The 20850-nt window shown below is 42.0% G+C and overlaps 1 protein-coding gene across 4 annotated transcripts in view; it reads right to left on the reverse strand.

Annotated features, from left to right (window-relative positions):
* Positions 1-20850, reverse strand: part of RALY (RALY heterogeneous nuclear ribonucleoprotein) — a 218641-nt gene that overhangs the window by 14365 nt on the left and 183426 nt on the right. For all 4 annotated transcript variants that reach the window (XM_079979935.1, XM_079979938.1, XM_079979936.1 and 1 more), the window contains 2 exons: positions 19708-19971; positions 11491-11563 (listed from right to left, as the gene is read on the reverse strand). In XM_079979935.1, coding sequence (XP_079836061.1) covers positions 11491-11563; positions 19708-19963 — 329 coding nt within the window. In that variant the 5' untranslated portion in view covers positions 19964-19971. The remainder of the gene's footprint in view (positions 1-11490; positions 11564-19707; positions 19972-20850) is intronic.

Genomic DNA, 20850 nt, shown 5'->3' on the forward strand with positions numbered 1-20850 from the left:
AATTACCACTTCACATAAAATCCAATAATCAGTGGGGAGGGAAATCAATGCAAGCAGCTCAAAAAAAGCTGTATCTGGCAGCCACCCTCCTTGTGAGAAAAATGTTTTAGTGAATAGGTCTTATGTTTAAGTGACCTTGGTGTTGGAATGAGACCAATAATGGTTCCAGCCAAGCCTCCACATATTCAGTTACTGAGTTCTTGAGAGTTTCGAAATAAACATAGTAATAGTTACAATATTGTACAAAAGCATTATAGACTAGAGTATCAGACAAAGGGGAATAGGCAGGCACCATGTGTATGTTCTTTGATAAAACGAGCTATCCACTGGTATTATTATTTTAATCGAAGGGCAAGAACATAATACAATCCTAAAGGTTGTTAGAAATCATCAAAACAAACACGGATCCTGCTATGCGGTTCTGATCAGTGAATAGGACTTTCATAGCGGGTTTCCTTAAGGTCATACCTGGGCAGTGTTTTGGACTTGACAAAAGGAGAGTTACTAGCCTGGGTGCTCTGTCTCCATGGGAGCTAATTGTTAGAACATTGCTTCTTGATGCAGGACCACTCTGCAGTGTTCTGGCTAGAAAATTGATGGAAGGTTATGAAAGGGGGCATATTACCCTAGGTAAGGATGAGGTAATCTAGCTGTGTGTCTGTGGAAGGGAACAAATGGGGGAGACTGCAGTTGGAGTTTTGCAGTGAAAGAGTCAGCTAGAAGCGTTTTGCTTTGGCAGCGAGGGACAGCTACTTTGGAGATCTGATGTGTGGAAGTGGCTTTGGCTGCCTGACGTGTTCAGGCGTCTGCCTCCACCTATGCTCTGTCTGTACATTTGTAATTCAGATACTACAAAACACTGTAGGCTTCTGGTCACCTCCTTCCCAAGGAAGCTGAACCTGGCTAAGCTTTGCTCCCCTGGATTTTATTTTATTTTTTTAACCAGAAGTGAGGAAATCCCAATACCAACCAAGCACACAAAACCAGTTAAAAATCCCTCATAAAACAAGCAGCAAATCACTGATAGGAACATGATAATGATGCTGCTGCTTAATAATATCAGAACATGGAAGGGGTCCTAAGGGTCATCTAGTCCAACCCCATGAAATGCACACATCTCAACTAAAGTATCCATGACAAATGGCCATCCAACCTCTGCTTAAAAACCTCTAATAAAGGAGAATCCAGAACCTCCTGGTGGAGTCAAACAGCTCAGACATTCAGAAAGTTCTTCCTGATGTTTAGATGAAATCTCCTTCCTTATAACTTGGATCCATTGATTTGGGTCCTACCCTCCAGAGCAGAAGAAAACAAGTTTGCCCCATCTTCCATGTGATAGCCCTTGATATGTCTGAAGATGGCTATCATATCTCCTCCCAGTCTACTCTTTACTAGACTAAACCTACCCAACTCCCTCTACTGTTTCTCATAAAGCTTGGCTTCTAGATCCTTTATCATCTTGGTCGCCCTCCTCTGCACCCATTCCAGCTTATCAATATCCTTCTTTAATTGTGATGCCCAGAACTGGACACAGTATTCCGGGTGTGATCTGACCAAGGCAGAATAGAGTAGTGCTATTATTTCCCAAGACACCATACTTCTGTTGATGCAGCCTAAAAGAGAATTAGGCTGGGGTTTTTTTTTGCTGTTGCATCACACGGTTGACTCATGTTCAGCCTGTGGTCTGCTAAGACCCTTAGACCCTACTAGCAAGCCATGTAGTCCCCCATCTTATATTTGCCAAGCTAATTTAAATTCTCAGCAAGTGCTTTCAGTGGCATAGGAACATAAAAAGCCATCTGAAACAGTGTCAGAACAGAGGTTCATCTAGCTTAGAGTTGTCTACACTGACAGCAACTCTTTCAGAGAGGGGACATTCTCAGCCCTACCTGGAAGTGCTGGGCAATCTCCTTGGGACCTTCTGCATGCAAAGCAGATGATGTGTCATGGACCAAAGGGTGTAAGTCTGGCCCCACACCCCATAAGTCCAGGGACCTTGGGACCAGAAGTGCCTGAAAAACTGCCAGAAGCAGTGAGCTGGTGGTAGTAGTAGTAGTGTGTTTTATGTTACAGCAGTGACTACGAAAAGCCAAGCAAGGCATGCAAGTGTGTGCATGCAAATGCTGGGGTGGATGCAGTGCCAAGGTTGGGGGGAATCTTCAAGGCCTGAGCTCCCCTCAAACCCAGCATTGCCTCCAAGTGCCTTGAACAAGCTAAGCAGTGCTGTTTCCACTTGACAGCAAAAAGGGAGAAAATCAACAAAGAATTTCTGGACACCACCACTGAGAAGGCCCTGTCCTATGTATCTATGTGTCTCATCTTAGATGGCACTGGAGCATGAAGCAGGACCTCCTCTGGTAACTGATGCAGGACAGGAGTAGATGCTCCTTTTATATATCCAGGATCCAAAGCCATTTAGGGCAGGGAGGACTAACCTACTGCCTTCCTGATGTTGCTGTTCTACAGCTCCCATTATCCTTGACCTTTGTCCAGGCTGGCGAGTGCTGATGGGGGTCACCTTGAATTGGGTCAAATGAAGTTGGGACTATATGATTAGAAACCTATGCTTCCCTGAGCACTCTGGTTGCTTCAGTTGTCATTTTCATTTTATAGTATATGAAGTTTCCATGCCTTCAGACAGTGCTTTTTTTCTCTCCCCTAAAAAAATGTTTGGGGGTACTCTCATTTTGACTCAAGAAAATCACCATTTTATAGTCCAAATCAGGAAAAATAAAATACAGTAAATGGACAAAAGTACAAAGATTCACAAAATGTTTAGGGGTATGCGTACCCCCAGAAAAAAAGCACTGCCTGCAGATACTGCAGAAAGACCACTCAAACATAAATACTCATGTCAAGTGTTTCCACAGTGCCTTGGAGTTATGGCTGCAATCCTCTGCAATTTTATTGGAGATGCACAACCCACTGAGTTCAGTAGGCTGTTCTTCAGAGTAAATAGGCATTTCCACATAGGAGTTTATTGTGGGTTCGGTGGTATGCAAAGTTTGTGCAACATACTATGTCATCCACATCAAAATGCCATCCAACATTATCACCAAATTAAACTGGATTTACTGTTTCCATAGTACCCTACACCCGCTGCCAAAAAATAACCCTTGCAAAAATGGTACATCTGAATTAAATGGGTATGTGTGTGTGTGTAGAAATACAGGGGAGCATTTTGATTAGCATGTCGTTGTAAAGATGCTGCAAACAAACAAACAAAAAACGGCCGTGCACGAGCAGCCCTGACTCCACAATAAACTGCTGCACAGAAACACCCCATGTGTTCAGGATTGCAAGGCAAGGCTCTTTAATCATAAGCAGCAGTTAGGCAGTAAATAATTCCCCCCCTTTTAATGGTTAAGGGATGATGAATTCACTGCTGATAGCAATAATAATCTCTGTAGTTTATGGCTCAAAAATCAATGTGCTGTAACTGTACAATACCACCCACTCTCACACTTGTATCTTCATAGTCTGTGTTTCCCTCTTCCATCCCCTGCAACTGCATGGAAACTTACCTTAAGAGAATAGACAGGAGAATTTAATGTCTCCTGCTCCTTAGCTGTATGCAGAGATTTAGAAGGCTGTGGCAGACACTGATCCAGTCATAAATCATACTGTTCTCAATAAAGAGCCCCAGTGGGCGAAGACATGATATGACAAATGCCACACATCATTATGGCGACCCTTTGTTGAGTTGATTTTAATTTCCACTATTTAAATCTGCAAAGGGCTCCTAGGAGGATTCTGAAGCATCATGTGCCTCATTGATCACTTCCAGGTGAGCTGTTTATTGAGCATTTATCTTGGTTTGTTTCCACACTTCGCAGGGAGGCTAGATGCTGTTCAGCTATTTACTGAGCATTCATTCTGGTTTGTTTGCGGGGAGGTTATACAAAGTTGTGCCAACCAATTAATATCCCACACTTTCTAGTCTGAATTGGTTTTTTTGTTTTTTTTTGGTTGGTGGTGGTTTTGTTGTGTGGGAATGGCAAACCAACTTTAATTATGCAATCTAAATTTGCTGATATGAGACTGAGTTCCATCCAAATATAAGAACGGCCTGGAAGTGTCCAGTATTACTTGGAATTTGTGCTAATAAATACCCCTGTTAAGAGCAGGCAGAATAACTGAACTCACTACCATTTGAACCATAGCAATTGGACACAATCTTGCCCAGAATTAAGTATATTTTAAATGCTATAGATTTCAATGGGGTTTTAACAGCATAATCTGATGCATTTTTACTCGGATGCAGTCCCACAATATTCAATTGTGCTTACTCCCAGATAGGTATGCATAGAACTGCAGTTTAAGACTGCAGCACAATTCACTTACTTGTAACTTGGCTTACTTGCATGAGCAACCTGCTCTTTAAGCAGTTTCCTGAGACACACTAGCTCTCTGCCTCACAGCAACAGGTTGAACAAGAATGGACCTGTGGTACCTCCCAGATCAAAGTCCCTATTTTGAAAGGCTTGTGGAAATCACACAGTTTCTCTGGTCTGTTTGACAGTGAGCACAGAAAGAAGTTTCTGTGATGTTTCTACTGGTGAATTGCTGCTTCTACCAGTGGGAAGGGATTAATAAAGGATAGGATGGGGGAGAGTGCTGGGATGTGTACTGTTACTATTTACCTTTATACTCCTGAAATATCAAGCCCGGCCATGTGAGAAATAGCTCCATGCTTTTATCTTTCCCCACCTGGGATCTGAATGGGACAGCTGGCTGACTGCAGGTCTCTTTAGTAGGTGGGTGGAAACTATACCCCCCTCCCCATCTTGTTAGCTAATGCTTGACAGATCAGATGTGATTATGCTCACATCTTTAATTCCTCTTCTTTTTCTTTATTCCTGATGTTTTTTCAGGATGTTCTAAATTTGGGATTGTATCAGAAATGAAGTGGAAGCTTAGAAGAAATCCATTCTCTTCCATTGTCTCATGTAATTGATCTCACATCCACACAATACATTTAAAGCACATGGCTTCCCTCCAAAGAACCCCGGGAAGTGAATTTATTTTTAATTTTATTTTGACAAAGTAATAATCATAAATAAGAATCAAAGTATGCACCCCACCACCGAAACCATTCCATTCTAACTATCCAACCTCCCAAAATTTCAACACCTCTTGTGATGGTTTGACCCCTTTCTGTTTTAACAGTACAAATTCTACAAACACACTCCATATCTCCTCAAAATCATTTCTCCTGCAAATTCCCCATCTTACCTTAATGGCACATGTTAATTTATCATTAATAGTATTTTTTACCCTTCACAGAATTACAATCCCAACACCCTTAACAAACTACAATTCCCAGGATTCTTTTGGGGGAAAGCCGTAATCTTTAAATGTGCTTTAAGAAATATGGCTGGTGCAAATGTGACACCCATGTAACAAATGCAACAACACAAGCACAGGCAAAACAACAAGCAGAACCTAGAAACAATGCAAAGTACTGTAATGACTGGCAGTGACCAATTGCAAATTGCCACTCTCTCATGCCAGGCCTAACACTGTTTCCATGCTTAGCAGATTACAACCCTGGAATTTTTTGGCGTTTGCTACCATCCTGCATTGCAACCATCTCATCTGCATGTCTACTTGGAAGTAAGCCCTATTGAATTAAACTGGACTACTCCAGTGTAAATGTGCATATGATTTCATCTTACAGAGGGTTAGAATTGGGATGCTAGACTCCAGTTAGAGATGGACAAGTCAGCCTATTTCCAATCCATGTGAAATTCACATCTGTATTCCTGCCTTCTTTCTGCATTAATCTTCAATTAAAAGCAAAACAAAAACCAACAACAAAATGTGCACTTAAATATATATTTAAATACACAGTTATACATGTATTTTGTCTCAACATACGACCTTGCGTATGAAGTTGTCGGATGCATTCAGAGGGCAGGAGAAAAAAATCATTCACATTTTTAAGTGAACCAACCTAATGTGCACTTAGGTGCACAGACTAAAACCCGGTTCCCCAGATTATGAGACTACTGCTCTTAACCACTACACCACACTGGTTACAGACTTATGAATGAATATGCATGGAATTGATGTGATCCAGAAAAAGACTCATCCGTCCACCCCAATGGATTGGTGGGGTCATTTGAAAAAAACTGGAAGATTTGGGATAGACTAAAGAAGGTGCTTCTTCATGCAGCTCATAGTTAAACTAAGGCATACACTCCCACAGTTGCAGTAGCAGCCACCAGCCTGCATGGCTTTATAAGAGAATTAGGCAAATTCATGGAGGAGAAGGTGACCAACAGCTAATAGCCACAATGGCTATGCTGCTCCTCCATGATTGGAGGCAGTATGCATCTGTAGGAGAGGTGAGTGCAGTTGTGCTTAAGTCCTTCTTGCTTGTGCCCTTCCCATAGGATCTGGAAGATCAGAATGAGAATCAGATACTGCGCTAAATGGACCAATGGCCTGATCCAGCAGAGCTCTTCTTATGCTTTTTATGTTCTAACCTTCCCACGGTGGCCTATAAATTACTCCAGATTATTAGCAAAGGGTGTGCTGCTGAAACACTCTGGAATTTTTATTATTATTATTATTATTTAGGTAGAAAGGGAATGTTGCCCTGGGATAACATTTCTAAAATAACGATCATTGTGCCTGATCGTATAAGCAAGCCTTAAGAAATGTGTGGGCAAACACTCGGAGCTGCACGTATTCTGTGAAAGAATAAACAAACAAGCTGGTGCCAAGGTGACCCAAAATCTGTGTCAAGCAAAGCCATTCTGCCATGTGAATAAATCACGCAATTAAGCAAATTTGCACTCATCTGCTTCTTTTGCATTTAGTTTGCTCCTGGTAGATAATTACCAGTAAATAATTAAGAGGCACTACATGAGCAAGAAAAAGAGAGAAAGAACAGTGGATCACAACTGATCCACTGCAAGTCAACTAAGGAAAAATAAAGGGGTCAGTGTTGTGTCCACCAAAGTGACCTACAGCCTGACAGGCTTCACATTCAGCTGCCATTCAAAGAAGGAAAGAAGCAAAGAGGTATTTATCTCATGCTTCGGCTTGCAATTTCAGTCAACTGAACTATTAGCTCTGAAGTCTAAAGATAAATAACAGCGTTTGCACTACTCCCTTTTCTATTTGTAGCCCACAAACTTGAAAGATTCTGGTTATTTATTTATTTTTTAGAAAAATGTACATAAGTAAATGTCGCATCCGAGAAATGTGGACATTCCTATCCTGAGCAACTTAGGGACAAAACACCACATATTTCAATTCAGCTTTCCCTAGTTTCAAATTCCTGCTCCCCTCTGCCACTTCAAATTTACCCCTCTCCCTACCACCCAATCTGAGGCTGGTTCATCTCACAAACCACAGGCATTTTGTTCACATGTGGCTTGGCTCTCTGTCTAATGGAGAACCGATTCCTATTATAGCCCTATCTGGGCATTTGATCCCTTGGAAAAAGACCTGTAGTTCAGAGACAGAGCATTTGCCTTGAGGGCAGAAGGTCCCAGGTTCCATACCTGACATGTCCAGGTAGGGCTGGAAATGTTCCCATCTTAAACCCTGGAATGCTGCTGCCAGTTTGTGTAGACAGTAATGATTTAGATGGAACAATGGTCTGACTCAGTATAAGGCAACTCATACATATTTGCCAGATATCATACCTTTCCACCAGAACTTAAACCCCTCTTTATCCGGGAAGAAGGTGTTGTGTTGGAAAGCAGGTAAAGACCTTCTCACCTTCTCTCTCTAAATGCACACCATTTCCCCCTTTCTTATTTACTATTAGAGATGATTTCCCTGGTCTCTCTCTCCTCCCCCCCCGTACTTCCCATAACAACACAAGTGATACAGCAGTGTTTGATGTGTGTACCATTGCTTGAAAGTAACATAATAACTAAGATGAGGCCAAAACACCAGCCTGGGCAGAGAAGAAAGCTTGGTGGGTAATAAAAACAAGAGTGCCAGGACTTCCCTTTAATCTTCACATGGGCTTCTTCAAAGTGGCATAAGCTGTGCTAAAGGGGCTACTAAGATTTTACCTGAATTAATGATACGATGAAAGAGGCAGAGTGGAAGAGATTATATTGACAAGAGTATTATTAAGAAGCAGAGGTTGGCAAAGGATGAAAGCAGAGTTTATCTGCTTGCTGAGTTTCTTTTACTCGAACCAATATGAAGATGGGAAGATTGTTCCCCACCCCACCCACAAAATCCCTACCTCTCCCATATTGGCACAATGATTATGCAGAACTATCAATTTGGGGAACCCAGCAAACAAATGGATAAAAGTGATCACATCATCTTCCCTTAAAGCACACAGCTTCAACCTTGGATTCCCATATGCTGACAGACTACAACACCATCATCCCCAGCTGGCCTAGCCAACGATCAGGGATCAGGGAAGCTGCAGTCTGACAGCATCTGGGAGCCCAAGGTTGAAGAACCCTTGATACCTTTGCAGGACTAGCACCACGATTATACCAGCAAATAATTGTGTACCTTGCCCTCCATTCCAAACTGCAATGAAATTTGAGTTTGCTGACTAAGTCCATTTGGCGCTTACAATTCCAATATGGAGAGACTGCAAACCACATTGGAGCCTGTAATCTGTAGCATGCAGACAGGAATATGACTACTTTGGTTATGTTTGCAATTATGCAATTTCTATTCATGTCGTAAGCAGCTTTGTGCATGGTTTGAACTATGGAAAGGGGGCATACAAATAAAAGTATGTATGTATGTTGGCAAATACTATTACCATGCAATCACTAGTCCACAGTTTGCTAGGGGTGCCTTATTCAAATTCGTTACATTTACAATGAATTGTTTTTAGTTTGTTTTATTTTGATAATTTGATGTGAGCTATAAAGTGGCATATAAATTAAATATACACTTTTTTAAAAAAGGAAAATGGTAAGCAGTCATCTGTTACCCTTTAGTTGATTCAAAAAATAAATTGATTTGCAGAGATGAGGAGTAATTTTGTAGAGAAACAAGCTGAAATTAAATTGGCAAAAAAGTGTTCCTCAGAACTTTCCACCGGGGATTCTGATGACTGAATATTCTAATATTATGCATCAAACACAGTGTACTTAATGTAAGTGTTTGATATTGAACAGTATTTGATAATTGACATTAAGTGACACTGGTAGCTCATGCACAATAGCAGTTGGTATTTGACGGATATGACAGCTGAAAGAGAACATTTTGTAAAGTAAATGCTGACTTTCCCCTCCTAATAATTCCACATATTCACTTAGCCAATAAGGAAGCAACCTTTTGAACAGGAATAAAAAACCAAACAACTCCTCCAGAATGTGCTTTTGCTTTGGGCACTCTCTTGATGTTGCCTTTGCCTGGAACTGCTTTGTATCTGACATTTCTGCTGTGGGATTCTGTCTGCCCAATCACCATCTTAGTCTTTTCAACATTACACACGGTCCGCTCTCCCTATATCCCACCCCCTACTCCTTCCCTGAGCTCCTCTCCATTGAGCCAGTGGCCTTCTCTGAAACATTGCCCTCTACTATCTCTCCTCTCCTCCTCTGCTTCTGCCTGCTCCATAGATGCTGCAGTTGTTACCTTCAATTTGTCCCTGTTGTCCCGCTCTTCTAACATACTTTTCTCCTCCCCGCACATCCACACCCCTGGCTCAGCGCCTCTGTTTGATTGTTTCACTCATATTCAGGTACAGCTGAAAGCCTTTGGTGGAGAACAAAAAAAGTGTGTGGCTGATAATCTCAGCCACTATAAATTCATGCTCTCTCCCTTCTTATCTAAAGCAGCAATACTGCACCCATCTCATCTATACCAACCTTAGAAATTCACAGCACTTTTCCTCCTCCAATCTTGATGCTCTGCTAGGGCCTTGCTACTGGCTCTCCACCTCCTGACACTTTGCTCAACATTTCCCCACTTCTTCCATGCTGAAACCAAAACCTACCTGCTCTTATTTCTTTCTCCTGCTCCTTCCATATACCAGTTATTCCTCCTCCTACGCTTTTCTCTACCATTTTCATTTACTTTGTCTCATGTGACGTCCACTACCCTGCTCCTCCATGAGATCACTTGATCACATTTAAAACTATTTAGTTTAATATTTTTCAATTAAATGGACCAACTTGATCCACTGATACCAGCTTTTCAACGTCCAATAGTTATTTACACCTCCAGCACCCCGCTGCCACCTCCTTGCCTCTTAGGCTGTATCTACACAGATATAAAAAATGCTATTTAAAAAAGTTACGGGGAGGGGGGAACCCACTCTCAAGGCAATCTGTCATTGACTTTGGATTCTGTTCTACAGCACCATCTGGTGTCAGATTTTTTCATAATGCATTTTTAACATTATAAATTGACCTGTGTAGTTGAGTCCCCTTCCCCAAGTAATCCCCCACCTCCCCCCCCCCACTTTGATAACCACTGCTGTAAACCCAAAATGGCTTCCCCTGGTTAATGGGGAAACAAAACTCTTACAGCAGTTTTGAGAGAAAACTCTAAACCTGTCAGGTTTTGGGGATTCAGATCAAACAAAAGGAGCGTTCTTACCAGTTAGCTTCTTTAATAATCACAGTGAGAGACAAAGGAATGCATATCTGTCTAGAAATGGTGTTGCTTCCAGTAAAGGCTCACCCCCTCCGTCCCCATTAATTTATGCCATTTCTCTGTCGGGTAATCTGATCTTGTTGCCGCTGCGCTTTCTGTTCCATCACTCTCAAAACCCAGTCTTAACTAGTCTTAGGCGAAGGTGGATCAGGAATGCTTTCCAAGGACACTGAATCTGCCAGCTGTCTCTCTCCTGGCGTTTCCTCTTCTAGCTGTTCCTCAACCAGTATTTCCCAGCTTTTCCCCTCTGGACTATGCCCCTCTGCAAACCACTCTTCTAAATCAATACTGTCCTCCTGTCCTTGGGAAGGTTCAGGAAAAAGTGGGGAGGTGGCTCCCACCATTCCTCCTCAGTCCAGCCCCTGACAAAACCTGGGCTTAAAAATGAGTCAGCCCCTATTCTGTACCAGACCCCATATTCTATCGGACAGGAGTGGGGAATCTTTTTCAACCTGAAGACTGCATTCCTGTCTGGAAAACCTTTCAGGGGCCACATACCAATGGTGGGAGGGGCCAGAGGCAAAAGCAGATGGAGCAACAAACATGAATTTTACCTTTGTGCAGTAAACTAGTTTCTGCACCCATTTACACACCCCTCTGCTCCATCCTTGGCAAGCAAGAGGCATTCTGGATTGTGTTTCAGCCAAGCAAATGGATTAAAAGAAGGTATGAAGAAGGACTAATGAGGAGTGCAGCTTGGAGGCAGAGGGCAGATGCAGCCTGGAGAGACTCCTTAGGGCCAGATAGAAAGGCCTGGAGGGCTGCAACTGAAGATCCCCATTCCTCCCATACAGCACAACATATATAGACTGTATTTCCTGAATATCCCTGCTCACGCTTGTCAGATTCATTTTGTTAGGTGGGAATCACAACAACAGAACTTACCTGTATAAGGCGGATGCTGTTCTCTTCAGGCCTTTGGGTCTGTTGGGCTTTGGTTCTCCAGCCATGTTTATATCTGCAGCAAATAACAATTTGGAATTACTGCTGTGTTGGAATTACTACTCTTCCCATCCCTTATGCGTAATTTTTTGTATCAAAGTCTTTTTTTAAATTTAAAAAAGCTTCATCTGTACTATTATTTGCATACCTTTATGCTATTTCCATACCTGCAAATAAACAAACATATACAAAGAGGTACTGGCCTTTTCCCTTTTGTGAAGGGTATAAAATGTATATGTATATATTGGGGTGTTTTCCGCAGCAAATATGTCAGCTAGAGCTGCCAGAGGACCTGCCTTTTAAGTGACTAATCAATTCATTAAATAAAAGTAAATATATTTCCATATTGCCAAACCTGTTTGAGATGACTACAGTTTAGTAAACATCTAAGCACGGGTAGAGATATAAGGCCATTTGATCTCCTAATCTTGCACTCCTAGTGCTGTGAATTCTTTCCCCTCCACTCTTTTGTGAAGATTATCTCCTGACTTTAGCTTTCACAAAAGAGAGGAGAGAAGGGGAAAGAGTTCAAAGGATTAGGAGTGCATGCATGGTTGGAAGATCAGATCTAAACAATATGATCAAAACAGCACAAAACAAAAATAAAATTAGTTAAAAGTAAAACCACTAGCAGCGACAGAAATTCAGATGCCCAATACACCTTGCTTCTCCTCAAAAGCCTGGGCAAAGAGGTGCATCTTTACCTGAAATTGAAAATGTGGCTTGTTGGAAACAGGGAATGAAAACGTCTATTTCCTCCTCTCATATGCAAAGGAGGAATGAAAGTGAAGGATGGACAACACGGGCCTGTAGCTTGCTATAGCTCGTGTAACACAACAGCAAACCATGGTTTCTTGTTCATAACTGAATTGGGTCTCCCTCTCTCTATTTTCCCCAACTTGTTAAGCAGAACTCCACTCATGTAATGGGGTTTTCCTTGTTCCTTCCTGCACTATAGCTCCCACAGCCTCTTAGGGACCCTCTAAGCATGGGTGGCCCATCCTAGTCTGCCACCTGCAGTGAAATGGGAAGGTGCTGTCTCCTCCACCACCCCTCCACTGAAGCTTCACTTCTTGGGGTTGCACGGCAGTGGCTTCTGGTGAGATCTTGGTCAAGTGAGAGTTTTGTGAGATCTTGCCAGAAGCCACTGCCGTTCCTCCTCCCTTCTCCAGCAGTGGCAGTGGCGGGTGGGGCACTGTTGGGGGCCCTGCTCTGCAGGATTCTGCCACCTAAGGTGGCTGCTTAAGCCCACCTCACGGGCAAGCCAGCCCTGCCTCTGGGAGAGCATGAGATTGGGCACAGGGAGTCAGAAGGAGAATCGGGAGAATTTGGCCAGCTTGTCTTGCTCATGCAGAAGTGCCTTTCTGCTTGTGCAAAACATCTCTGGATCCAAGCCAACACATTACACAGCTCTCAGCTTACAGTCATTGTCTACCTTCATCCTCCTGTAAAATGAATGCCAAATATAGAACACACAGGAGATGTTAGTTGTGTTCCTCTGAGCCTGCTTCTATTCAGGTGAGACTAAAGGCTGTGCTGGGTGCAGACACATGTTTGATGTCACCCAGCATGATTTCATGGACAGTCTTCAACTCCCACAATGGGGGAGAACGATCCTTTTTTGATCTGCTAAGGAAATGTTCATTCCTAAACCTCTGTACTAAAGGGGTGTGTGATATACACGAGGATAGAAATGTGTGACAAATTTTCGCCGTTTGCATGGAAACCAAAGTAACTCTGCGAACAAAGATGTCGACTGCTTTCTAGAAGCAAAGCATAAGGAAAGGTGATGTACCCTACCATCCTGTTTTCTGAAAAATGTTCGGATGCTTGATGAAACACCCCACAAGGCCCTTCCGGCTTCACCTCACCCCCGACACACTGGGAAGTCGCCGGCACAATGGTACAGCACCACAGATCACAGGCATTCTTCCTTCCAAAGCTAAGGAGACTTAAGACATGATATGGGTGCCTGCCAGTGTCACAACAGGGAGACACAACAGAGCTAATGAGGGATTTGGGGGAAACACTGCAAAGTTGCTGCTCTACAGAAGACGTGCACGCCCTGGGCAGGTGCTATACTCGCAGGCAAGACGAGCACATGAGTGGGGCCATACATGGCAGCCCTGCCCCTGGTGTTATGCATGCAAAGTAGCACCCAATTCAAGGTGTGACTATTAGTATATAAAGCCCTCAACAGCTTTGGACCAGCTTACTGGAAGGGTCGTCTTACCCATATGTGCCCACTCAATTGCTTTTATATGCAGAACTGGCACTTTTACACATTCCATATAATGTTTGTTCTGCACTTGTAAGGAATTGCAAGTGTGGCAGCAGCTACTCTCTGGACCTCCCTGCCTATTGCTATTAGGGAGGCCCAGTCATAGAGCTGTTTCCACTGCCTCTTGAAACGAGCCTACCCAGACTTGTAATTTTATTCCATTTTATTTTTCGAAACTCTTGATTTTACCTACAATTTTGGCGATTTTGTTATGTCAGTTTCCAAAGTCTTGTTATTTTCATTGCTATTTCTTGCAAAGGTTTGATATTATTTTATGTAAACTGCTTACAGGCTTTTTAAAAAATGTTTTTTTTTATTAAAGATTTCTTGGTTTACAAAAATATGTGCAATGTCTCTTTTTTCAAGTTACATTTTCTACAGATCAGTTTCATTTGTTGAGAAATTAGTGTTACATTAGGAAGCTTTTGTTTAGGGAAGCTTTTAATGTTTAATAGACTATTGCATTTTAATATTCTGTTGAAAGCTGCCCAGAGTGGCTGGGGAAATCCAGCCAGATGGGTGGAGTATAAATAATAAATAATAAATTATCATTATCATTATCATTATTATTATTATTAAGAAAAGGGGGGAAGAGGTGGAGGGGGCCATGGTGGGTGGGGGTGGGGTCAGGTCTTACAGGCTTAAAAAAAAATTCAAGCAGCATATAAATAAAAATAAATTGCAAACTGCATTTCAGTTCTGCTTAAGGTTTTTATAAGAATAAGGTGATAACCAGAGAGCATTGCGTGTTGCTTTGGAGAACTGCTTCCCCCACAACACGCCACACGCTGGTTTGTGTGTGTGTGTTTGTGTGTGTGTGTAAGATTTATAATACAATGGCAATATCTGTTTTCTAAAAGGATAGCAAAATGTTCTGAGTTCTCATTTCAGGTTGTTACGCCAGACTTTGCACAGGGTGGGAATAGGTTTTGGGCCTCTGCACAGGCGTGTCTAGCACTCCTGCCGCCTTCAATATCGCCACCACCTACTGGGAGATCAAAAATGCCAATTTCTGATGGAGAATGCTATCTTCAGCAACAATTCTCAGTTTATGCCTGGTGACAAGAGCTGCTCAGCGGGTGACATTTCAAAGCACTGCACACATACAAAAATAAAAATGTTACTGTAAGAAACAATTCATTTCAAGCAAACAGATACTGAGTTAGATGCTGTCACTATTGCGGGTGGACCCTCCAGTACATTGGCTGGGGAAGTTTGAGACAGATGTGAAAAGTTTGTTTTCCTAATACCAGTCAAAATGCAGAAAGGCACAACCACCTTATTGTGCAGCCCACATTGTAATGGTTTGCTTGGGCCAAGCTACATTTAGGAGTGGACAAGCATATCAATTTTTTGGATTCTCTCAGCTTCTCATTTCTCCAGCCTTAAGTTCTGTTCTCTCTATTCCCACATCATCTTGCAATCTTGATTTTTTAAAAAGGTTCCATCTGCATTTCAGTGGGAATTTCTCATAAATACACACATTTGTATGCAATTTTGTATGCAATTCTGCAAAGCAATTCCACCTAATACAACACATTTTTGTATGTTATTTTCCCCAATATATGCATTTTTATTAACACTTTTCTTTAATGCATGCATTTTTGCACATGTTACTTGCCTGGACAACTTTATCGCAAAATTCAGCCAAGGATGAATTTCGAAGGATGGCTGTGTTTTGTGTATTGTTGCAGAAAGTGAAAATTAGGTAAGTTCAGTTGCAAATATGAACTGAATTAAATTTATCTTCATCCATAGGTACATATTATGTTTAATTCATTTGTATTTAATGTTACTGTTTTAAAAACCAAGAAGGTGGGGGGTACTTGTGTGTGTGTGTGTGTGTGTGTGTGTGTGTGTGTGTGTAATTTCCCCTGTTCCCCAAATCGTTGTGATGGCTCTAGCAGGTAAACTTTCAAACCCCTCTCCCCCTGCAGTTGGTAAACTAATGCTAAACCTCTATGGTAAACAAGATATGTGAAAAACATCCAAGCAGAAAGTTCTGCTGCCAGCACCTGAATCTGGTTGGATTGCTCTGACATGAGCTTAAAAATCAAAGATTTCAAGAGACACTGAAAGTGAGTAAAAATAAAATAAAAATACATTCCATGAAAAGCATAGCATGAACGAAATTTAACTCTCAAAAGAGTTTTCCCAAGAGACAGTCACTAGCAAAACTCACAGTGAACACAATTAACAAGCTCAGAAACCACTTAAAGGAACATACTTTATGCTTGCCAGAAGACCCAAGGTGGGCTGGTGAAAGAACTTTAGGCTGCAATCTTTAACTCCACTGACCTAGGAGTAAGCACCATTGAACTCAGTAGGTCTTACTTCTGAGTAGACATGCTTAGGTTTGAACTGGTGTCACTTATGTATCAGCTCTCACCCTCACTATTAAATGATCTCCCCTCATTGACTTGCAAGAAATAACTAACATTAAAAGAGTCTTGGAACAGTATTTTCCAAGAATAGATTAGGTTTCAGGTCATGACCTAAGAATATTTACTTCTCTTGCCTTCTATGTCTCTACCTTACATTTATTAATTCATTTGAACAGAGAAATACAGCTTTCTTCTTTTCCTAAAATTATTTCTGTCAAATTAGCTGAACTCTTCCTTTTCCAACCCATCGTTCTTTATCTTCCTGTGAAATCTCATAAATGTCTACTAAAAAATGAGTTCTATGGGGCTTACTCCCAGGGAAATGTGTCTTCTTTGGTTCTATTTTTCTAGAAAAAGAGGTGCTGGAACTCACCATGAAAGCCTCCCCTGTTCTCTTCTAATGGTAATGGCACCCACCTGAGAGGTGCCAGAACTGAGGTCCAGCGAGTTCTGGTTGAAAAAGAAAAAGCCCTGCTCTTAATGATCCTTCTAGGAGACAGGGATCATTAATCCTTCCAAGAGGTAGGGATATTAGATGCAGCTGGGCAAAATCTAATCTTGCTTGCCACTGGTTTAAAATACTATGATGACAGAATAGCTAAGGATGGGATGAAATAGAGATTAACTGTTTTAAGAATGAATCAACCTAAAGAGGGTGACTCTAACTCATATTTCCTTTTATTATTGATGACAAAACTCCCTGTTTAAAGCTACTCTTTGCATCTGGAGGAAGTGCCCTGCCTTTCCGACTTTGGGGAACTCACGAGCTGTTCTTTCAACTGTACAGGTGTTTATACAGGTACATACTGATTGGCAATAGCAAGTGAGTGGTCCAGTTCTATAGTTGCTATTGGGCATGAGAGCAAGCTCTGTGTACTTCTAGCAGAAAAGGCAACTATGTGGGTGGTTTCATGCACCAATGTGCAGAGGAGGGTTGACTCAGTACCTCTGAAAACGACATAGTCAGATTCTGAGCATAAACAACAGTTATCAAGTTCTGATTGTGGGCTTTCTAGCAGTATCTGGCTGGGCATATTAAAGGTATAATTCTGGCGCAGTAGTTGTATCATCTAACTCAGAATGGCTGCTGAGCTTATCAGATGGGGCCCAATATTCTATAACTTGAGGTGCTAGGAATGGAACCTTAGAATCTTTGGTATTATTATTATTATTATTATTATTATTATTATTACAACAATAATAAATTATTTATACCCCTGCCCATCTGGCTGGGTTTCCCCAGCCACTCTGGGCGGCTTCCCAAAAAATAATAAAATACAATAGTCTATTAAACATTAAAAGCTTCGCTAAACAGGGCTGCCTTCAGATGTCTTTTAAAAATCTGGTAGTTGTTTTTCTCTTTGACATCTGGTGGGAGGGCGTTTCACAGGGCGGGTGCCACTACCGAGAAGGCCCTCTGCCTGGTCCCCTGTAACTTGGCTTCTCGCAGTGAGGAAACTGGACCTCGGCGCTGGACCTCAGTGTCCGGGCAGCACGATGGGGGTATGCAAACCATGTGATCTACCAATGAGCCATGGACCCTTTCAAAATTTCCCAGGCTTTCCCAGCTGTGCTACTTGAGATCCTTCAACCAGAGACCTCAGAAAATTAACCTGTAGTACTGAGCTGCTAGGGAGTTTAAAGAGAAGCAGCTGTGATCTGAATGAGAAGATTCTATCACTTTTAACAGTAACAAGGGCTTTGGGCAGAGTATTACACCTACTGTATTAACACAGAGCATATACCAATAATGAGCTATATTGGATGCAGCATTCAGACTTTTCAATGAAAGCAAGGTTTAAGTGAAGTAACCATTTCCATCAGGACATATTTTCCACAGTAAGTTTGCTTACATGTTATGTTTGCAGTGCAGGTAATCAGGATTATCCCCAAGGAAATTTGGTAGCTTATACTGTTCTCTCCTTTCATTTCTAGTAGTTCATGATTAAAAGCCTCTCCTGCGCTGCGTGATCATTCATGGCTGTTTAGTGGTAGATAGGCTGCTTTTTGTAATATGTGAACAATTGGGGGCTGCGGTCACATATCATGGAACCAAAGCATTGAGAATAAGCCTTTTGCATTTTTCACAGTGTGTGCCACATTAGGTGCCTAATTTGATTTGGGACCTCTCGGTGCTGCTGTAGCGCATACTACAGCAAACATCATCATCACTTCGTGTTCAGCAGCTGGCAGCCTCACTGCAGAAAATGAAATCCTGAACACCCACACACCTGGTTTTAGAACATCTGTTTGTCTTGCAGCAAAGACTCAAAACGGATCTGCAACAAATTGCCTCTAATAGGCCCAAGTTAGTTGCAAAAGACTCAGAATCAGCAGAAGAAGGTGGGCAGATGACCTACAAGCAGGGCTGGCCTACTTCTCTAATGCTTCCTAGCTGCCTTTAAATTAGGGCTGCAGTTAGCTTAATTGGCAAATTAATTAACTAAAATGTTAGTTGATTAATCAGCAAGGGCCTCCTGTAATAACTCAGGATGCTAATGAAGCAGAGACTTAACCTATTTTGGGGGCTATTTGGCTAGATTTCCTGTGACTGCTATACAGGTAATGCATAAAAGTTTATTAACATTGAACGGTAACTTTTGTTTACTGCAATATTGTGCTTTTTTGTAATGTTAGTTATAATATGCAGATTTAATTAAATCAATTAATTGATTAATTCATTTATCAGTTAAAAGGCACCACATCAGTTATTTAAGTGGTTGATAGCTGGCACTTTCATTATACACCTTCAGGCACCAGCCAAAAACATTCCTCTTCAATCAGGCCTTTGGCTGATGAATATCCTAAACCCTTTTAAATATGTTTTGGGGGAAGGTTATTGGTTTGAGAGGATTGTTCTTGTTTTTATCATGTATTTTGTGTTGTATATTTATGTTGTGAACCGTCCTGAAATCTAAGGATGAAGGGCGGTATACAAATTTAATAAATAATAGTAACAGTAATAATGTAAGCACTGCCCCTCAATGTAATCCTCTCTTTGAGGCAAGTATTTGCAGTATAAAGTTGTAAAGTGTGAACATTTTACTTATGCAGAAGGCAAATGGGTGCAAATCAACGTTTGCTTCAGAGTATATGAGAAGTAACTCAACAAACAGCAGGCTAGTTCTTGACGTTGCTTATTGAACAGGAGTAGAGGGGATCAGCTCCAGAAATTAATACTCCTCTGAAGCCAAAGCTATTTTCTTTCATGCCTCCTGCAAGGCTAGGGAGCTTATGGCATAAGTCCTCTTAAAACAACCTCAGGAACACATTTTTGCATAGGTTGCCTAGCCTTGCAACTCAAGGTTCTATTTCAAGAGTACAACTTTCCATGCAAAAGTCAAAACTCTGTGATAGTCATGTCAACTTCACATGGGAGAGGCCTTCCCCCAGTTCCACAGGGACTTTCAGTTTTCCGAGGGTTCCCATCCACCTTAGTCTGCACATACCAAGTTCCAAATAAAGATATTAGAGAAAGAGGCAACGAGTCCTTACCTAATGTCTGCCCGGCGAGTACTCTCCCATTCTCCCCCAGGACAGCTGCCCGTGCGTGCCTCTCGTTTGAGTACTGTACAAATGCATAGCCCTTGTGAACAGAGCAGCCCACCACCCTGCCGTACTTAGAGAAGATGGTCTCTACGTCTGACTTCTTGACCACTGCTGTGTTGAGGTTCCCAATGAAGACTCTGGAGTTGATGGACTTGGGGTCATTCTTGTTTGTGATGTTACTCGTCTGCACTTTCAGTGACATCTTGACACCTGAGTAGGCAAGATATAGGGAGGGTCAGGAAGGCACCAGCATCCTAAAGGAAAAGAGCCTGGTGGTGCCAGGCAACGGTGGTCACATGTGATTCGAGCAAAATGATCCGTCAAAAATATGCAGAGAACAAAGTGAACTGGTGACAACCAAAGCCCGTTTGTCAGGTGTTATTCATGCAGAAACTAAATCCTCACAAAGCCTGAGGAACAGCGGTCTTGTGGCACCTGAGACCTCAATCAAGCCTAATTTTAGGTTTATAGTATCCGGGCTCTGAATTGTGGAGGATTTTTCCTTATTTAGGAAAGAGGTCCAATCAGTAGAGAGAACTATTCCCTTTCTTTGTGTCTTTATTACAGAATAACAAGAAATAGGTCACAACCACACCATGCATTTAAAGCACATTGCTTTCCCCAAAGATTCCTGGAAACTGGAGTTTGTTAAGAGTACTGGGCATGAGAGCGAGTAAACTACAGGTCCCAGGATTCTTTGGGGGCAGCCATATGCTTTAAATATATTCAAGTCAACTGGCACTCTAATAGAAGCCAGTTGAAGGGCTCTTGCTAGTGCAAGGAGGGTTTACCCCCTCTCTTTGCCCCATGTGGTCACATGCCTCCCCCAGATCTTGTCAGGAGAACCCTGAGAAGAGTGCATAGGAGAGGAGGGGGTGGGTCATTCCATCAAGCTAGCAGAAATTCTTGTGCTGGTGGAACAAGCAGAAAAGCATAACATTGAATCCCTCTCGCCGTGTGGATGCGACCATCGTTACAGATTAGGGTTGCCGCATTACAACTTGGGGATCCTCTCTTTTGTTTTCAGGTCCACCAATGAAATGGGAGACAAAACAGTAACTGTTTCTCCTTCTCATTTGACTCCCCCCA

This window comes from Podarcis cretensis, assembly GCF_951804945.1.
Source record: "Podarcis cretensis genome assembly, chromosome: 6".
Lineage (NCBI taxonomy): Eukaryota > Metazoa > Chordata > Lepidosauria > Squamata > Lacertidae > Podarcis > Podarcis cretensis.